The 22,040-nt window shown below is 35.3% G+C and overlaps 2 protein-coding genes and 1 pseudogene across 2 annotated transcripts; 2 read left to right on the top strand and 1 right to left on the bottom strand.

Moving 5' to 3' along the window:
- The first annotated feature begins 1,518 nt into the window (after positions 1–1,518).
- On the top strand, positions 1,519–3,216 carry LOC137713959 (DNA-3-methyladenine glycosylase 1-like; annotated as a pseudogene).
- Positions 3,217–9,366: 6,150 nt separating this feature from the next.
- LOC137709273 (zinc-finger homeodomain protein 6-like) lies at positions 9,367–11,368 on the top strand. The gene has a single exon (XM_068448366.1). It carries the CDS (start codon positions 10,242–10,244, stop codon positions 11,175–11,177), a length of 936 nt encoding a protein of 311 aa, XP_068304467.1. The 5' UTR covers positions 9,367–10,241; the 3' UTR covers positions 11,178–11,368.
- Positions 11,369–13,121: 1,753 nt separating this feature from the next.
- Positions 13,122–14,180, bottom strand: LOC137713859 (late embryogenesis abundant protein, group 3-like). Its single transcript, XM_068453245.1, has one exon. The coding sequence runs from the start codon at positions 14,178–14,180 to the stop codon at positions 13,122–13,124; it is 1,059 nt and encodes a 352-aa protein (XP_068309346.1).
- Between the last annotated feature and the right edge of the window lie 7,860 nt (positions 14,181–22,040).

The following is a 22,040-nucleotide window of genomic DNA, read 5'->3' as shown; positions in this document are numbered from 1 at the left end:
GTTAATTATCAATTAGGCCTTAGTAATCCATTACTATTTTATAGGTGAACATCCAGTTCCCAAGCTAGATCCAAGCTCAATATTTTTTTTTAGTACAACGATATATTTCACATTAAGAGAATGAGAAATTCAGCTAAGCCACACAATGGGCAAATTCGCCATTCACGAGATTCGAATCTCAAACCTCTCACTTACAATTGAAGAGAAATACCACTAGATTGTAGTACAAAATGATATCCAAACTCAATATTATATCAACAATATCTATGAAATATCAGTAACATATCAACAACAACCACTTGATAAAGAATTTGACACATATTGTAGTCTCATCTGTTGGATTAATCCAACGGTCATACACCTTTCCTCCGTGCAAACCCCACTCATTGTACTAGGGGTGGGCAAACCCAAATAACCCAGGTCCCAGAACCTCGATTCTCTCCTTTTCGACAACACCACCTCTGTTGCGACCACCATCACCCTATCACCACCGTTGAGGACACTGCTACCAGCCTAGATTCTTTTACTTGGCCGACTACCGTAAGTCTTCTTCTCCGAAAATTGAACTACTATCCGTTTATTTAGGTTATATGTCGAGTGAAGACGGCTACTCAGTGAGGAATATGCTCTAATTAGGGTTTTTGTGCTTTTCTGCAAGCTTAGAGCTCGTTTGGATATGCTTTTAAAATGACTGAAAGCGTTTTTAGAGAAAATGTTTTTGGTTCCAAAAGCACTTTAAGTACTTCTCCATAATTAACTTGCATTTTTACTAAGGATTGGTTCAAAAAACATTTTCACCAAAAGCGTTTTCAGTCATTTTAAAAGCACATCCAAACGAGCTCTAAGTTAGTTTGTTGCTGTGTTGGTTTGGTTTTTTGGATTTGAAATTTTGAATTTCTTTCTTTGGTTAATTTCATTGAGTAAATATTTTGGCTTTGCAATTTCTATTGTTTGGGATTTTGTTATTTTACTTTAATCTTGGTATTTGGAAGTGTTGAATGAAAGTGGAAATGCATAGGTGCCTCAGATTTCTGTATTATTCTTTTGAAATTAGGATTCTCATATTCTTTTTCGATGCATGCGGAAATGGGAGTTTGATGTGATGCTTCATTTTTTTCACAATTAGATTGGGAAAACTGTAAAATCTGCACATTGCACTGGTAGTGAATATGTGCAAATTTTAGGTTTTTTTTCCATAAAAAAAAAAAAAAAAAAAACCAAAGGACCCGTAGACCCGGCCCGAACCGACCAGTTTTAACTGGGCCAGGTTAGGTCCAATTCCTATATTAAAAAATATTGCCCCTAGCCCAGCCTGGTTCAACCCGTCTCTTTTAAACCCGGATCCGGTCCAGTCCCTTTAAAATTGAGCCCGGTCTGGCCCGTGCCCAGCCCTACACTGTACAACTTTCAAAATTCCTAACCCACTCCATAATAGCAGGCCTAGACCGGGTCAAAGCTTATTGGACAGAAAAGCCCAATATATCAAATGGACCAGGGGCCCTACACTTACCCGCCAACATGCGGTTACGAAACACAGGTTTTTGCTAAACTCGTTTCTTAGAACAGCTGCGCAGAGCGTCACCGATTCACCGGCACCGCCATCATCGCCGCCGCAATCGCTAAGCGATCGAAACCTCAAATACAAACGCAAGTTTCCCAAAACCCCTCCATCTCCTCCAAAATCCCATTCCGGCCCCGCAAAATCATAAAAATCTCCAAGACCCCCACCGCCAAGCCCTCTCCCTCCTCCTCCTCATCCCCCGCGCTCCCCAAATCCTAATCTCACTAACCTCCCAATCCGAAATCAACCTCGCCCTTCAACACTTACCGAGCTCCGACCCTCTTTTAACGGCCCTGATCGGCTCTATACCCCGCCGTCCTTCGATCCCAACCGTCCACCATTCATATCCCTCGCAAGAAGCATTATTTGCCAGCAGCTCGCCACCAAATCCGCTCAATCGATCTACACGCGGTTCGTTTCGCTCTGCGGCGGCGAGGCCTCGGTGGTCACCGACGTCGTTTTGTCGCTCTCGGCCCAGAAGCTCCGGACAATCGGCGTCTCGGGCCGAAAAGCTTCGCATAGAAGTACAGCGATGGGACTTTGTCCGATTCGTCGATTCACGAAATGGACGACGAGGCTCTGCTCACAATGCTGACTCTGGTGAAGGGAATTGGGGTTTGGTCGGTCCACATGTTCTTGATGTTTTCGCTTCCCCGGGCGGACGTGCTGCCGGTCGGCGATCTCGGCGTGAGGAAAGGAGTGAAGTTGTTGTATGGGTTGAAGGAGTTGCCGAAACCGTTGGAGATGGAGGAGCTGTGTGAGAAATGGAAACCTTATAGGTCTGTTGGGTCTTGGTACATGTGGAGGTACATGGAGGCCAAGGGGGTCCTGTAGCAGCAATCGAGGAGGCTTTGCTCATATGGTTTTCAAATTCCGGGTAATCGCGCTTTTCCTCTGAAGTTGGTAATCTATTGCATTGTTATTGAATCACTTTGTAGTTTGTGTATATTTGTTGTAGGATTGAATTTCTGTTCTAGTTCACTGGTTTCTTGGACTGAAAGTCGGAAACTTGAAATCATGTTGCTCCGTAATCTATTGGTTGTGTAATGAAAGGTGATGTTTCAGTATTTGCTTGTGAAAGATTGAGATGGAAGATTTAGTTCTCTTTGGAAGTTGTCCAAATGTAGCATCACTTGGAGGTGTGATGTCATGTTTGATAATTGAATGACGAGTGACGACTGATGACTGGATTGGGATTTATTAGCATCATAAATGAAACACCACTTGTAGATTATGTCTATGTTTATGCTGCCGTGCCGATCTCAAGTTCTCATGCTACCATCTCAATCATATGGCCAACAAGGGGATCTTCAGTTCCTTGATTTGTTATGTTGATATAAATGTTTCTTCTTTCTTTCTTTCTGGACTTGAGCTCTTGAGTCTGGAGATAGACCCCAATTATTTAGATTCCGTGTTGTGTGTAGCGCGCTTAATAGTTTTGAGTTGTTTACATTATTCATCGTGTAACTAAACTTTCTTTGGGTTTGAGCTATATACCTGCTGGTATCTTAGCTTCTAACCAAGATTTTAGTATAAGAGTTACTAGTTAGCTAGCACGTTTTGGTCTCAAGAGTAAATGGATGTGGGAGGGGAAATAACCCTTAGTTATGCTCAGAGATGGTGTTCTCCAATAAAAAGGTATTCCGTACCACGTATATGTTTTACATGTACATGCAATTTTGAATGATACCGAACAAACTAGATATTCAGTTTAGATTACTTATGAAAATTTGCTAGTACTTGAAGCGTTGGTGACCTAGTCTATACAGTATAAACTTATTCAGTTAAGATACGTAGTCACTGTATGTTAACTTCATCCTTTTGCTGCAGTAGCATGCTTGGTTAAGGTGAATAAAGGACTCTGTCGATCTTTTGTATTCAATTGGTACATTAAGCTTTGTTTGAAGTTGTTTCTTGCACTGTCCATTTCCCATAAAGGACTCCGTAGCTTGCCTTTGATGGTTGATAGTGCTCTTAATCTTTTTGTATTGAGTATTGAATTGACTAGGATCAAGTGTATTTGAGTGCCACTACATAGACAGCTAACCAAATCAAACGAATTACTGTCTGGTTGTTTCAGCCCAAGATTTGTAGTGTCAAAGCCGAATCAAATCGCTCCAACTAGTTTGGTTTGCCCTGTTTCTTGAGTACCTACAGGTACTTAGTGTCATTACATATTTGGACTAGTGGATTTGATCCAACAGTCTGCAGTTGCTCAATTTTAGCCGTTGGATCAAATCTAAACGGTCAAATGTGTGTTAGCATTGAGTGCCTGTAGGTCCTCTACCACAGGCCAAACTAACTACTAAGATATTGTCATTGAACGTATATGTATAATATGTTTGTGTTTAAGTACCTCTTGAGCACGTACACAGTTATGTTGCATGTTTTTCTTCACAAACTTGTATTCAGAAACCATGCATGCATATGAATAAAATTGTGCAAGAATTGTAATTCTTTTTTTTTTTTTTTTTTTTTTTTCAGTAAAGGAAATAGGAAAATTGAAAGTGTACGAAGCCAAAGATAAGCATATTTATACTTTCCTAATAATAGAGAGAGAAGAAACATCATATGGTGACACAGTTTATATGCCCAAATCATCCATCCAAAAAACAAAAATATTATTCTTACTATATATTTGTACCACCTTTCTCTAATAAAGATATGACTTACATGTGTTGATGGGTCCTACATGTATTAGAAAGATGATACAAACAAATAATAAATGTAATAAGTGTAACGTTACTCTTGATAAAATTGTTCAGAGCATATATATATATATATATATATATATATATATATATATAGTTATAATTATAATTGTGATTGCTCCATATAAGTTGTGTATGGTGGTTTCAAAGGACAAGGATTGTCTGTCCTTCCACTTTCAGTGCCCTCCTGTTTTATGTGATCACGGTTAAGCCACGTCAACATTTTATATTATTTTTTTTATAAAGATAATAAGATAAAAATGAATAGTAATATAAAATGTTGACGTGGCTTAACCGTAAGTACACAAACAGGAGGGCACAAGAGGGCAGACAATCCTTGTTCGGTTTCAAAACATGTTTAAGCACATGAGTCAATATTCAACTATAGGTTACTATTCTAATCCCACATAGGGACACATGACAATTGACATGACAAGCGAATAGCTATTGCAGTAGTTGTTGAATTTAATTCCCCTTAATTGATCTTGTTTATCGATAATCTCTGGTGTTATGCAAACTCATATGATGATGCTCTGCGAATATATGAACAATAAAGTAAACACGCCACACACAAACACAAAGAATTTAGTGAGGTTGCACTATAGAGAATAACAACTTGGATACAAGAACTTATTTAAAACCCTTATGCGATGACCCAAAACCTTGCTTTAGATCTCTCTATCACTCTTGGCTCTCTACCCTTGTATTTTCTTTGTTGTTCAAGTTAATAATCAGCACCAAACAAGACTATTTATAGTAAATAGACGAAGGTTACATGTCATACAAGTATAGGATTTTTAAATCCTTTTAGAGTAGGGAAAACTCACTTATTTCCTAATCCTGAATTGATTGGTATTACAAAGAGAGACCTACTTCCTAATTCTTATGGGAAATAACATGTTCACATTTCTTTTGTCATTTCCCAACACCATTTGAAAACCCAAACCTGTTTCGCCTTGACGAGACAAAATCACAATAGTGGTAAATCATCATCACTTTGGTAAGTTCCATTCAAATAAACTGTTAACTAAGAGTATATTTGATGAATTTCTTTACCTCTTTTTCTTTTCTTGTTTCCATTGAAATTAATATAGCCTTCCACATATCCTAATTTTTACAAGAAGATGTCATCTTTTGTTTGCTTGTTTTATTATCTGAGTTAAGTGATGAGAGAGCAAAAATATAATAGATATGAAATCCGTCACAGGTTAGTTATTATGTATATGAGTTAGCTGTTCTTACATGGAAATATTACAACGACAATCCTGTTAAAAACAAAATTAAATTAAAGAAATGTAGGGTTGTTGGTTTAGGTGTGAATTAGGGTATTGACTATTGAGAAAGTGCAGAAGTACTGGAATAGCACCACTGCAAATTAGGGAAGGCTAATGAGCATATAGTTGACCAATATAGTGCCTTGTTAAAATGAATGAAATAAGAAAAAAACAAGTAGGTGGGTGAAGGTGATTGGTGGGCTTCGTACACACCAGTCATCGCCTTTCGTTAGATAAGTAGATTCCCAGCCGCGTAAACACCAACAACAAAACAATTATAAAGTAATATCACGTGATAGTGCGATTATCATATTTATAAAAAAATAAAAAGTCTTTAAAACTATAAAATAGGCATTAAGATTTATCATCACCATTCTGAGCCACAATTACAGACACAATACAAGATCATTGATACTAGTAACTTTGAATTTTACAGTGACGCTGAAATCGTGTTCTACCTAAGTTCTTGTTCGGAACTACACTCACATGATAAAACGTGCATGTGCGAAGTTCACATGACTAATTAAAATACGTATATTCAATATTGTTAGGGTTGTGCTTTCCACATACATATTTTTACTTCTCACACACCTCTTTCAATTTTTGATTGTCGGATCGAATAAATTGAAGAATGAGTGTGTGAATAACACCATGTATTATTACATTTGCTTGTGTAGACCACTTTACCTAGATCCTACAAATTTCTTAAGCTTGCAAAAAAGCCCCATCCGTAAAATTTGCTATCTTTATTCTCGGCACCTTTGGTGTCCCATGTCCGTCCAAATTGCATAGGACCCTCCTTGACCTCACCTTCCAAAACCATAAAGCAAAAATTACAAAAACAAAATAGACCAATAACCATAAAGCATTGTAATCATTTGAATTTCATAGGGTTATAGGAGGATATACAGTCGGTCGTTCATGCGAAAGTTGTTATGGATTGTTAATGCATATGTATTATGGACTTCACAAGCATCAACGATTGGAATCAACATAGGCACGCGTACATAACCAATATTGCTATGTAGAATTACACTCCGAGCATTCAAATTAGTAAGAAACCATGAACTCCCGTGGTAACGGTAAATCTTTTCTACAAATTTTGACTCTCACTCTCAGAGCATTGTTTCTCTTTGAGTTCCAAAAGTTATGTAAAATATATACATGTTATTGGGCTCAGAATATTGACTTTTACTACTATTTTCTTCACCTCAGTGAGAGGAAAATGCAAACTGCCCAGGCTTCAATATGTGGGTATCTGATCATATATATGGAAGCAGAAGAAGCATCCTTCTTTTTCCTGGTCTATTATTTCCCATCTGGAATGTCACTTCACAATCTAATTTTGGCTAATAGCATTGGAAGTATCACATATTTTAAACAAACCCAACTGAGAAACTGGTTGATTAGGGATGAAAATTAATAAAAAAAGAACAGACAGCAACTTAACAGACTGTACCTTAGAAAAATGTTTTGACTTCACAAACAACCACCTCAAAACGAAACCATTGAAATCTCTTTGGCTAATTAGAACAGAGGAATGCTAACGATCATTTTGTACGCAAACATTAATAGCTTTTTATAGTTGATGCATGCAAAGTTCATATCAAATTTATACTCAGGCGCGCATAAGTAATTGAGTTGAGTTTATGAATTTCAAAACCTCACTCAACCTTGGCTCCTCACCTGTGAGATACCAGATTGAATGAACAAAAAGAAAGTGAGAGAGATAGACAGGAAAGGAACAAATAAAATATTGACACCCGGCCTAGCTTCTGCCCCGTCTCCTAAGCCCTATCAGTTTACTCGTGCATGCACTGATTAGGAAAGAAAAGCTGGTTTGATTAGTTTAATCATAGATCTTATTCCCTTTTGTTAATTTACGAGGCTTAACTACTTGGAAATTGATCCCTCAAGCAGACCAAAGATAGTTGCTTAAAATAATGATTTAGACAGATCAAAGAGATATTCTTCCAATATAAAACTAAACCCTAAACCCTTTTAGTTGTCCAAAGATAGCAATGCAGATGGCAGAGAGGGTCTCTTGTTTCCTAAATTGTATACTTATCAAATAAAAAACAAACACTTGGTTAGATTAGATGCTTGATAATTCATTCATATGATATACTTATCCAGAAAATTTTTTAATTTATTTTTAAGTCACAGATGTAGTATAGCAAACAACTGGGACAGCTGTTAGCCAGAGACTTTGAATACTGTTCTCAAAGGGATATTTAAAATTGGATGCGTAGCTTTAGTAATATATGATCATTTTTAATGAAGTGTATGTGCTAAGTGCCACATAATTTTAACAAAAAAAGAATCCCAAATTGAAGTTCGACAGGATTTTTTATTTATTTATTTTATTAGTTGATTTTAAGTTTTAATACATCTCAAGCCTTCTTAAGTGTGGAAACCTAACAAGTTTGTAAGACAGATATAGATAACTACGGAAATAATCAAATGATAAATTAACTAACATGGTAGTTGTACAATTTAAGAAACTATTGGATTAGTTGTAGTGATAATTTCCGAATTAAGGCATACTCTTCAGGCGTTAAATATTTTGTCATATCTTCTAACAACATTATGTAGTAGCTAGATGATGTATAAACGGTGAGCAGGGTTGTGGATTGTTATGGTGGAATATAATGTTTGACTTAATAGTTAATAGTTAGACAACAATTAGGAAGCTGTTTTAACAACTTTGGACTGAGCTTCCTCCTAATATTCTTTCAGTTTTACGGGATAATTGTTGCTTAATTAGTTCTTTGGCTTTTTCTTCCATGTGACTGAAAACGAAAGCATGGTAATACCATGTTAGACAATTATTAGCTTAAAATTTACGTCGTCGTCGACATATGGACCAATCAATATATATCAAGCATTTATAGGATAATATACGCACAGATCACAATGCCATGTAATAGCTAATGTGTTTAGAAACTGTTACGATCTTTTTACCTTGTTTTAGTGTCGATAACTTGTAAATGATCGCGTAGACGAGTAAGCGAAGAGATTCGATAGGGCTAATTAGGACAACTCTCTCACTTGGAAATCATGTAAGGCTAGGTGAAATCATGTAAAGTGGAATGACTCGACTATCAAAATACAAGAGGGTATCAATCTTTTGTTAGAATGACATGGTCGATTGAGACAACCTCTGACACACACTTACTAACAAAACAAAATAAATGCTGTTATGTGGACCAGCATACCATTGCTATCACTTTAGTTCCCTTCACACCACCCACAAAAGAAAATTTACAAAAAAAAGAAGACCAAAAGAAAATCTCCCCTCTAATTTTCTCTTTGGAAAATTTGTTAATGTAGTGTCGTTGTAATACAGGTGATTCTCAACTGTTAATGTAAATATAGAAATGACTTCAGTTAAAACTAAAACACACATATAAGTGATTATTACAAAACTTTGACCGTAAAAAGAAATACTTTTGACATAATACAACAAACAGAGAGTCTTAATCACTTAACATACAAACTCTTTTTATCTTTGATTTTTTCAATAGTCTCTAGCAAAACCCTTTTAAAGTTTCATTACCATTTTAGCTACAACCCTTGTTTAGAGCCTGTCTAATGGGGTTTTACGTCTGCTAATCAAATCTCAAACAGTTTTTGAGGATTTAAGCTGAGAACTTCAGGTTGCAGGAAGATTCCAGGCAAACAGTGTAACGTCAAGTCTGACATTTCTTTTCTCCCTCCTTTTATCTCTCTCTTACACATAAAACACATTAATTTGGTTGTGGTTTAGGGTTTCAGAGAGCAATAATTAGGAACTGGACCAGGGTTCAGGCTGTGGGAGAGGACTAACGTGAGCCTGTCGGCTCTTCTGCAAAAGAAGTACTCTCTCTCTCTCTCTCTCTCTCTGAGTGTATTCATCACTCATTTTGAGTACAAACCAAACCACCTGTTCTTGTTTCTCAAATAGATTTTATGGGGTTGGATGGCTGGTAGGAAACACAAACCACTTTCTCACTTCCAAAGAGAAACAGTCCTCTCTCTCTCTCTCTCTCTCTCTGAGATATTAATCTTACATTAATGAGCTTTAGCTTAGCGAGATTTATACTCTCCTTAATCAAAGTCCAGAACCAGCAAATAATACCTGCTTTCAATGATGGTGGTGCAACTTCAACAATCTTTCTCCAATTTTTACAGTGTAATTTATAAGAGGTCAGGTTAATTTTAGCTCTAATCCAGTAGGCCCCCCTCTAGTTTCTTTTCCTGTTTAAGTTCCAAGATTTATCTTTTATTTTGTTTTTTTGAGCTCTTCTGTTAATTATGTGAGTTTTTTCAGTCTTTTAATTCATCTAATCCATCAATATATCTCTCTCACCCACCTTCTTACCTCTTTGGAAATAGGGTTGAAATTTAGTGAGATGGGTTGGTGGATTTAGCACCCAAAAATGTCAAAATCAGAAATACAAATAAAAAATAAAGAAGAATAATAAGATTAAGTTAGTGATTATATCTTTGATTAAGTTTTGCTCTTACATTAGCTGGGTACTATAGTATGAGAGTTGAGAAAATTACAAAAAAATCCATAAATTATGAGAAAATCATAAATGAGATCACGAAGATAGGTAATGTAAACGCACTACTCATTTATTTTTAGGAAAATTCTACGGATGCTGAGATCACGGCAAGTATAATAATAGTTACATAAGATATCAGATTTTAATGGAACTGAGAGGGCAAGATAAGGTAATAGGGAGGATGCCAAGCACTCTTACCTATACTCCTCCTCCCCATAGGGATTCTTCTTCCTCCAAGCTTTCTTCTTCTCCTGATTTTCCTTCAGCAGGGTATCATGGTAACAACGCCTCACTCTTCACCCACCCACCTCATCAAACCCTAGACAGATCAAGAAGAGATCCTGACCCAACTCCAGTTATTGTCACCCCAAGTGCTGCACCAACAATTGCTAGCGGATCAAATTTCAAAGCACCACCAGCTCCACCGCACCCGCCGCCAAGTACAGCAGCATCAAGAGTTAGGTATAGGGAGTGTTTGAAAAATCACGCCGCCAGCAGCGGCGGTCACGTGCTCGATGGATGCGGAGAGTTCATGCCGGGCGGAGATGAGGACACTCCGGGATCCCTAAAATGCGCAGCTTGCGAGTGTCATAGAAATTTTCACAGAAAAGAGATCGATGGCGAACATGTATCAAATAATTACTATGTCATAAATCAACAACACAACAGCCGTAGAGACTCGGCGATTACAAGATTGCCGGTGCTAATCTCCACACCACCGTCGCTTCCTGTTCATCATTCAGCGGCTAGGGGGCCTAGTCCGGCGATGATGATGACTTTTGGCAGCAGTGGTGGGGTGGCTGCTGAGTCCTCGAGCGAGGATCTCAACATGAATAATAATCTGTTTCGCGGTGCAAATTATGCGGCGGATGCACAAGGTTCGAAGAAGCGATTTAGGACGAAGTTCAGTCAAGAGCAGAAGGAGAAGATGACGGAGGTGGGGGAGAAGTTGGGGTGGAGGATCCAGAAACAGGATGAGCAAGAGGTGGAGAAGTTGTGTTCTGAAGTGGGTATAAAGAGGCAGGTGTTCAAGGTATGGATGCACAATAACAGACAAGCCATGAAGAAGAAGCAAATGTAAGCCAATTAAAACTTCACAATTAATTGATGTTTAATTAGAAAGAAGTCCTTGAGATACAATTGATTGATTTGTAACTGGGAAATTAATAGATAAATTTAGCGACTAATTAGATCAGAAAGATTATTATTTATGTGCATATATACTAGAGATATTGAGGGGGGTAGATATTAATTAATTCTCACTTGATCTAGCTATTTTATTTTTTCTTAATTTATCTTGTTGGATTTTCTGTTTGGTTGCTTTCAGAAACATCGTAAATAATACCAACGAATTTACTTGTGCTTGGAAATGCTCTCGCATGCAACTTTTCTTTTTTATTCTCATCAATAGCTTAAGCTTTTCACTAGGGTAAGCTGTAAAAGGAAGAAAAAAGGGAAGGAAAAGAGGAACGAGAAACCAGTTTTTTGTCGTGATGCTAATATCCTCGTGCTAAATCAAGTCTTGTTGGATAACTACTGCGTTTCTTTATTTTAGTTTTCACTTTTGCGTTTGAGATACAAGAAAAGAAGGGTGATAGTAGAGAGGAGAATAAATAAAAAATGAATGATAACAAAATCTTGAAAGTGAAAACAATTTCAAATAGTTTTTTTGCTTTTAGCTTTCATTTTGTTTGTCTTCCCGTAAATTTGTTCTACATCTCTATTCAGCCATCTTTCATCTACTTACGTGTATCACTCATTTTTTTTTTCATGTACTTCTACGTGTATCACTCATTTTTAATGTACTTCTTCATCTATAGCACAAAAATAAAGACTAAAAATTATAAACGAATTGATTATCAAACACAAGCCCTTAAATCTCTTAAATTATTATCAAACATGGTGAAGGATCAAATGACATGGAGAGAAGGAAAGGGTTTCTTGGAACGATTACATCTAGTGATGGGCAAAGATTAATATCCAGCATAAATTGTATTTATATTACAAACTTAATTTTGGATAAATTCATATTATTTTTTCAGAAGCTTAATTGGAATTGCGGTGCAACAATTCTGATCCCCTTGGTATTTTTCGTATCATATAGTCACACATCTCCACAGCTAGTATCTTTCTTATCACAAGGCCACACATCTCCCTAATATCTTTCCTATTTATCGACCGCAAGTTTGCAACCAAAGATATACTAATTAACCGGTTGTCCATTTCGTATTATAATACATCACTTAGTTACACTAGGAATTTATATACTTAAAAACCTTCCTAGAAAGACCTGGTCAAAACTTCTTTGAGTATTCTGAGTGTAAAAGACTTGTAGCTCATCATTAAAAGTGTTTATTTTAACATCTGAAGTCATGCGCTCGAAACTCCCCTCTCTACCTTATCCATGCTGACTATAATAATATGGAAGACAAACAAGAAAAGCTAGCACATGCATGAATCGGAGAGATGAAGACTTACTAGGGAGTATAGGGAGGCCATATATATTGGGGAAAAATATACATACTATGCCCCATGTTATTTAATGTTGCTGTACGCAAATATACATATGCTTGTCTACTATAAAATACATTCATTCCAAGTCACTAACTACGTATATAAAATATATTAATTTCTATTTTATATACATTCCAAGTTACTAACTACGCGTAAAGAAATTCAAACTTAAACCAGAGACAGATGGGAAGACACTGATTTAGCCACTTGGACTCGGGACTTCGAAGAACCTATCTTGTTATGAATCTATTGAGGAGACAAATGATCTTGCATGTTAATAAGAGAATCTATATGATATATAAAGACACAAAACTCAAGTTCTTCGGATGCATACAGGTTCAAAATTGATTTTAGAATAATACACGTACTCTAAAAGGCAGAGTATGAGAAAACAAGAAACATATATAACTTACCACAAAACTCCCAACATTTTCCTAGCTACTAAGAAAAAACATATATATTGATCACAGATGGCTTCATGGAATCAGCCAGCGGAAAATTAATTAATTCCTTACTGCCCCGAACCTGCATTCCTCATCGTAGCCCCAAGATCACCAGCAGCTTGCGAGGCGGTCTCCTTTGCAGCCTCATAGTTCTGCCTTGCACTTGAAGTCATGCTATCCTTAGCAGACGTGTATGACTCCCCAACCTTTTGTTGGGCTTCATCATATGCATCCGCTGCTCTTTCCCTTCCATAATCGATTCCTCCCTTGGCAGCCTCATAGTTATCCTTGGCATTTGAAGTCATACTATCCTTAGCAGACGAGTATGACTCCCCAACCTTTTGTTTCGCTTCATCATAAGAATTCACTGCTCTTTCCCTTCCATAATCAACTCCTCCCGCCACCTTTTCTTTGGCATCATAGGCCTTATCTGAGGCCATGTTCATCGTCTCTTTGGCTCCATCATATGTATTGGCAGTTCTTTCTTTACCATATTCCATTGCATCATTAGTCTTGTCAGACACCGTATCCATTGCCCGATTTACTGTATTCTTTGCTTCACCGTAGGCATTCGCTGCTCTGTCCGTCCTGGAACCCATTGCCCCTTTCAACGTCTCTTTGGCATTATCGAGTCTATCGCTACTATATGCATTGACAGCTGTTTCTTTTCCATACTCCACTGCACCATTAGCCTTATCAGAAGCCGTGTCCATAGCCCTATTCATTGTATTCTTTGCTTCTCCATAGGCATTTGTAGCTTTGTCCATTCCCGAACCTAATGCCCCTTTCACTGTCTCTTTAGCATTCTCAACTCTATTGGTATTATATGCATCGGCGGCTCTTTGTTTTCCATACTCCATTGCATCATTAGTCTTATCAGAAACCACACCCATAGCGCTATTCATTGTATTTTTTGCATCACCATAGGCATTCGCTGCTCTGTCCACTCCACATCCTACTGCCCCTCTTACCGTCCCTTTGGCATTGTCAACTTTATCAGTATTATATGCATTGACAGCTGTTTCTTTTCCATACTCCACTGCTTCACGAGCCTTATCAGAAGCGGCACCGACAGCTTTATTCATTGTATCTTTTGCCTCACCATAGGCATTTGCTACTCCCTCCATTCGTGAATCCATTGCTCCTCTCACCGTCTCTTTGGCATTGTCAACCTTATCGGTAGGCATTCTTATAGATGAGTCAAAGCTGTCATGAACAAACTTTCCTGCATCCGCTGCCATTTGCAAAATCAGGTAACAGTATGATGATCCATTTAGGGAGAACAGAAAGTAAAACCCAGAAGCATGAAATCAATTATACTTGTTTGAAGAACTATTTATTGACTAATTAAGTACTTCATCTCAGAAAACAATATGATAAATTGATAATTACGTGTTCCAAATGTGCTTGTTCTTAATCTATCTGTGGCCGTAGATGCTGCATCCCCAGCTTTCTCCATCACATTGTTAGCTGCATCTTTTGCATTACCTTGGCTAAATCCAAGCCCCCTGAACAGCACCATATCACACAGCTTATCAATAATCAACAACTATTCACACATGTACGCAGCATGCTATATATAGAGCATTGAACCTAAAAGCTCAGAGCTTGAGCTGTTGGCAAAGAGGCCCAATAGATCAATATACCTGGTATGTTATACACTTGGCCTAAATCTAGGACATTTCACCTTATATAAATACTTAAAACTCAGCCTAATAGTTAACGCAAAAAAACACTTCCTAATAACCATCAAAACGGACTGATTGACCAACCTCATGCAATTGAGGTTAAGTAAATTCTCGAATCTACTTAAGTCACCATACGTGAACAGCGCTATCAAAACAAGGGCTTTTGATAACATTACACTTTAAGAACCCTTCAAACTGATCAGTCCTATAGAAGAAAAAAAAGAAAGATAAAAACTGAATTTTTATAGGGGAACGGCACCAAAAGAATTTCACAAATCAATTGAGCTCTTACGGTAGTTTTCTATAAAACTTAAAATTCCGCGAGTGTTTTCCTAATCTACTGTGAAAAATAAACCATAAGATACTTATTATCCTGACTGTTGGTGACCAAATAATTTGATGCATAACATTGAATTTGAATTTTCTTGTTGTAAATAGACGAGGTCCCAAATGAGTCAGCATATATAAAAACTATATGAACAAATGAAATATTGTTGCACTCAATGTTTGAAATATCCTGCATATGCTCGATATTTCCAAGGAAATATCCAAAAATTTAGGGAACGATATGGAAAGAAGGGAGGGTGAAGTCTAAACTTCATCTCATATCTGCGATATTTTCGGAAATCAGTCAATTTCCTGGATATTTTTGGTATTTTCAGAAAATATTCAGTGTTTGCAGACAATTTGCAAAAAGTTTGCACGAAATATCCATGAGCCTATTATTAAGGATACAAGTGTAATACAGTTAGTAATATAGTTAGTAAGGTTGTTAGGATTTCTCTTATAAAAACAGTGTGTGTGATCTTTATTTAATGAGTTAATACAAATCATATTTCTCTCTTTAAACTCTCTCTCTAGAATTTCTTTTGTTTCTCTCTATCACCTTCCTCTTCCTCTGTACCAATTCTTCATCTTTCACAATGTAGTTAACACCTATGTATTCTTTATTTTTTAAATTCTTTCTTTATGGTATTAGTTTACTTCAATAAAACTTGTATTGCTTTCATGACGAAAATTTCAATTAAGTTATGTATATTTTATTCTTTCTAATGAAATGCTTTATCTTATTACTTGTCATTAGAAGGAAGTTTTTCTTCTCACATATCACATACTTATTGCTTACACAGTATCCAATCATTAATTCTTGATTCATACATGTGTTGTGGCTTCATATGACATTCCCTAAAAAATAATTTTAAATTTCCATGTTTTTGAACAAATTTCTATCATTTCCATCGAAGGCAATGGATATACGATATATCCATCGATATTTTCACAAAATTTTCTATCTATATTTCCACCAATACCGATATTTTAAACACTGGTTGCACTAAATTTCTATAAATTTGGGAAAATAACCACACAACAATGCATGCAGTGGCGCGCAAAAGTAGCTCAAGTAGCATAAAATATATCAAACATTGTTTACATGTTTTGCTAAAAGTAATAATATGAGCATCTATCACCAACCAAAAAAAAAGTGAGTAACAGTTTGTAAGACTATATTAGCATAGAAAACTGAGCAGAGCTAGAACACTACTAAACATACATGACTTTAATTAGTATTTCCTTCATGGATAATACTTGTGAGTGAGCCATTGATCCTTCAATAATAACGACATTATTATTGTATAAACGTTATTAGGGAAACTGTTCATTTATCATCATCTAAGAATCATCTCATGAAAAAATAGATTCGATTGTTTATTCATTTGTAGTAAGTGTGAGTCAAATCAACATCACAGTACTAATTAATATCTTCATGATAAACTATCAACTTGTTGCATTCATAAGAATGAGAATGATTAAACGGTCTCTAAATGAAATGATTTTTTCTAGAGATAATATTTAGATGATTATGAAGGAAATGAATAAAATGATACCCCATCGTCACGAAAGGAGCAATGACTTCTATATAAAGAGTGAAACAATGTCTTCTCAAAGTGTTCATTTCCCTCTCCAATTGGGAGGAGAGATGGTTGAGTGGAAAAGCGTCGGATTGCTAATCTGTTGTACGAGTTTTTCGTACTGAGGGTTCGAATCCCTCTATTTCCGTTTTAGTTAATGACTTTGTATTTTCTTTCGAAATTTTCGCGAGCTCTTTTTAAAATTTTGTGACGATTTTCATTTGTGTATATCTGGCTAAATACAATGCATTAGGAAGGAAATTAAAAGTCGAAAACAAAATAAGAAAAAGATTACTCTGCGATTTTGCCAAAGGCCCGACCAACCCACGATTCGGTGGTTTCCTTGGCATCTCGGGCGGTCTCGTGAGCTTGGTGTTTGGCATTCCCACCTGCCAAGTTCAAATTGTCCCCGGCTTTATCCACAGCAGAATCCGCACTCCAACTTCCAGCCGCCATACTCATCCACAGCACCGCCGCCATTAAAAACACTGTCTTCTTCCCCATGATCACCAATCTTTTTTCTTTCTTTTTTGGTCGAATTTTCACTCTTGAGCACTGAACATTTGTGGGTAAGTAAGAATATTTTGAAATGTTACTGGAAGCGTGAGATTATTGAAGAAGTTATTGCATTCAGACGAGGTGTATGTAAATATGTGTCTGACGATGATCGCCGCTGCTGCTGCTTCTTCTGATGGGGAAATTAAGTCGGAGAGAGAAGTTTGGGCGTCCATCGATCAGACAGTTTCTCAACGTGGCGCGTTTCGGATCAACGTGGCAGTTATGACCGTTACGGAAGGAGGTAATGCCGCTTCCTTCCCTCCACGTGTTTCTTTGTCTAGTCTGTGTGGCCGCATTTCGCGTTCAACTTTCCATTTAGGAAAATACTATGACCAGTTACCACATTTTAATAGTTTAGCCGCAAAAATTCTACTTTTAAAGGGAAGGAGATATTTTATTTAGAAAATTTGATTTTAATTTTTAAATAAGATGAAGTTTAAAAAAATGTCTTATACAAAATTAAAAATTGATTTTAGTTCTTAGACTCTATTTAATGCTAGCATACGTATTAAATGTCTCTTTTTTTTCTTTTTTCTTTTTTCTTTTTTAAAACAATTTTATGATGTTCATAAATTAAATTGTTTTGTAAAATTTCTTAGTTTAAGTTTGATTGTGTAAATTCTAGATTAGATTTGATTCTAGTTATCATTTCCTATTACAACTTGTATTCCTTGGGGGTAGGCCTGGCAAACGGGTCGTGTCTGTCGTGTTCGTGTCATTTTCGTGTAACACCTGTTATCTTAACGGGTCGTGTCGTGTCACACCCGTTATCTTAACAGGTCCTTAATAGGTCGGGTCACTTTACCCAACAAGTAAAGTGATCCGACCCGTTATGACCCGCTATGACCCGTTAAGAAAAATGTTTTTTTTTTCTTAAATTTGCACATACCACACATTGCCACATAAATATTACTTCAAAACATTAAAACACATTTTTCGTTTAAGTACTACATCTACACTTGAAAATAAGAGTCTAATAAACAAACATCCATACACTACTAATCTATTACAAAATATTAAATGTGCAAGGATATGCAAAATGAAAAAGTTTTTGTTTTCAAGCTTGTGAAGCCTTTCTCAAAAGTTTAAACCTTGCCAATGGAACTCAGAGCTTGCATGTTATTCCTTTTACAAAATCCTCAATTTTCATCGATCATCATGACATAAGATTTTGTGGTATCAATAGTGTAAATATTTTAAATTGAAGATCGAATTCATCTCTAAATGTTTGGTTTTTGCGATTTTTGGCGTATGCGATCTTGAAGCATATACAAACAAGTTTGACAATTGGATCATTGAAATTATTTTCGTAGAATGCGTATCCCATCAAAACGATAGATTCACTAACACTTGGAGTTTATTTATACTTTAATTAAGTATAACATAAGATTTTGTGGTATCTACTAGGGTAAATATTTTAAATTGAAGATCGAATTCATTCATTGTATTCATATAGGGTCAAGGACTGTAGCTATAAAAAATCATCAAAATCGGAGTTAAAATAACTGTTAAATCGTGATTTTTCGTTGATAACCCTCGAAAAGTTTTGTCCCATTACTTGATCTTTGAATGTTTGTTTTTTGAAATTTTTGGCATATGCGATCTCAAAGTATATACAAACATGTTTGACGGTTGGATCGTTGAAACTAGTTTCATAGAATGCGTATCCCATCAAAACAATAGATTCACTAACACTTCAAAATTTATTCATACTTTCATTAAGCATAACATAAGATTTTGTGATATCCACTTGTGTAAATATTTTAAATTGAAGATTGAGTTTAGTCATTGTATTTGTATAGGGTCAAGGAGTGTAGTTGTAAAAAAATCATCAAAATCGGAGTTAAAATAACCGTTAAATCGTGATTTTTCATTGATAACCGTCGAAAGGTTTTGTCCCTTTACTTGATCTATGAATGTTTCTTTTTTGCGATTTTTAGCGTATTCGATCTTGAAGCATATACAAACAACTTTGACGGTTGGATCGTTGAAATTAATTTTGTAAAATGCGTATCCCATCAAAATGATAGATTCACTAACACTTAAGAGTTTATTTATACTTTCATTAAGTATAACATAAGATTTTATAGTATCCACTAGTGTAAATATTTTAAATTGAAGATCGAATTCATTCATTGTATTCACATAGGGTCAAGGAGTGTGGCTGTAAAAAATCATCAAAATCGGAGTTAAAATATCCGTTAAATCATGATTTTTCAATGATAACCGTCGAAAACTTTTGTTCCGTTACCTGATATTTGAATATTATTTTTTTTTCAATTTTTGGTTTATGTGATCTCGAAGTATGTAAAAACATGTTTGACGGTTGGATCGTTGAAATTAGTTTCGTAGAATGTGTATCCCATTAAAATGATAAATTCATTAACACTTAAAAGTTTATTCATACTTTCATTAAGTATAATATAAGATTTTGTGGTATCCACTAGTTTAAATATTTTAAATTGAAGATCGAGTTCATTCATGATATTCATATATGATCAAGGAGTGTAGCTGTAAAAAAATCATTAAAATCAGAGTTAAAATAACCGTTAAATCGTGATTTTTCGTTGATAATCGTCGAAAAGTTTTGTCCCGTTACTTGATCTCTGAATGTTTGTTTTTTGAAATTTTTGGCGTATGCGATCTCGAAGCATATACAAACATGTTTGACGGTTGGATCGTTGAAACTAGTTTCGTAGAATGCGTATCCTATCAAAACAATAGATTCACTAACACTTAGAGTTTATTTATACTTTATTAAACATAAAATAAGATTTTGTGGTATCCACTTGTGTAAATATTTCAAATTGAAGATCGAATTCATTCATTGTATTCATATAGGGTCAAGGAGTGTAGTTGTAAAAAATCATCAAAATCGGAGTTAAAATAACCGTTAAATCGTGATTTTTCGTTGATAACCGTCGAAAAGTTTTGGCCCGTTACTTGATCTCTGAATGTTTGTTTTTTGAAATTTTTGATGTATGCGATCTCGAAGCATATACAAACATGTTTGATGGTTGGATTGTTGAAACTAGTTTCATAGAATGCGTATCCTATCAAAACAATAGATTCACTAACACTTAGATTTTATTTATACTTTCATTAAGTATAACATAAGATTTTATGGTATCCACTAGTGTAAATATTTTAAATTGAAGATCGAGTTCATTCATTATATTCATATAGGGTCAAGGAAGTGTAGCTGTAAAAAATCATCAAAATCAGAGTTAAAATAACCGTTAAATCGTGATTTTTCGTTTATAACCGTGGAAAATTTATGTCCCGTTACTTGATCTCTGAATGTTTATTTTTTGTGATTTTTTGCTGATGTGATCTCGAAGCATATACAAACAAGTTTAACGGTTATGATCGTTGAAATTAGTTTCAGAGAATTTGTATCTCATCAAAACGATAGATTGACTAACACTTAGAGTTTATTTATACTTTCATTGAGTATAATATAAGATTTTGTGGTATCCACTAGTGTAAATATTTTAAATTGAAGATCAAATTCATTCGTGGTATTCATATAGGGTCAAGGAGTGTAGTTGTAAAAAATCATCAAAATCGGAGTTAAAATAACCGTTAAATCGTGATTTTTCGTTTATAACCGTCGAAAAGCTTTGTCCTGTTACTTGATCTCTAAATGTTTGTTTTTTGTGATTTTTTGCTGATGTGATCTCAAAGCATATACAAACAAGTTTGATGGTTGGGATCATTGAAATTAGTTTTGGATAATTCGTATCCCATTAAAACGATAGATTGACTAACAATAAGAGTTTATTTATACTTTCATTAAGTATAATATAAGATTTTGTGGTATTCACTTGTGTAAATATTTTAAATTGAAGATTGAATTTATTCATTGTATTCATATAGGGTCAAGGAGTGTAGCCGTAAAAAATCATCAAAATCGGAGTTAAAATAACCGTTAAATCGTGATTTTTCGTTTATAACTGTCGAAAAAACTTTGTCCCGTTACTTGATCTCTGAATGTTTGTTTTTTGTGATTTTTTGCTGAAGTGATCTCAAAGCATATACAAACAAGTTTGACGGTTGAGATCGTTGAAATTAGTTTCGGAGAATTCGTATCCCATAAAAACAATAGATTGACCAACACTTAAAGTTTATTTATACTTTCATCAAGTATAACATAAGATTTTGTGGTATCCACTTGTGTAAATATTTTAAATTGAAGATCAAATTCATTCATTGTATTCATATAGAGTCAATGAGTGTAGCTGTAAAAAATCATCAAAATCGAAGTTAAAATAACCGTTAAATCGTGATTTTTCGTTTATAACTGTCGAAAAGTTTTGTCTCGTTACTTGATATCTGAATGTTTTTTTTTTGCAATTTTTTGCTGATGTGCTCTCGAAGCATATACAAACAAGTTTGACGGTTGGGATCGTTGAAATTAGTTTCAGAGAATTCGTATCCCATCAAGTTCAATGGTGTGTGTCTATATATATATATATATATATTTATTTATTAAGTAGATTTAAATCTATTTATTTTGTACATATAATTGATTGGTATACGAAGTAGTATATCATGTGAGTTATTATAAAAATAGTGAGATATGTCATATATGTGATAAAAAGTTAATAACTTAAAAAAAAAAAAAAAAAAAAAAAAATCTCACCACTTCTATTAATTTTCATTTTTCCCTCTTTTTTTTGTTTCCTTTTCAACTTTTCTTATAATTTTCACTTTTCCCTGTGACAGCCTACGGTGCCTACCCATCTTTCCCTAATTCCCTCTCTTTTTTGTTTCCTTTTCAACTTTTCTTATCATTTTCATTTTCCCTCCTTTTCAATTATGGAATCAA

The sequence above is a fragment of the Pyrus communis genome, chromosome 1, assembly GCF_963583255.1.
Source record: "Pyrus communis chromosome 1, drPyrComm1.1, whole genome shotgun sequence".
Classification (NCBI taxonomy): Eukaryota; Viridiplantae; Streptophyta; class Magnoliopsida; order Rosales; family Rosaceae; genus Pyrus; species Pyrus communis.
Note: the sequence above shows the minus strand (reverse complement) of the source record. Positions and strands in the feature narration are given on the sequence as shown.

What these genes read in the sequence shown, in the direction of transcription:
- LOC137713859 (XM_068453245.1), bottom strand. Translation starts at nt 14,180, where the DNA reads ATGGAGGGAGTAGCAAATGCCTATGGTGAGGCAAAAGATACAATGAAT.
- LOC137709273 (XM_068448366.1), top strand. Translation starts at nt 10,242, where the DNA reads ATGGAACTGAGAGGGCAAGATAAGGTAATAGGGAGGATGCCAAGCACT.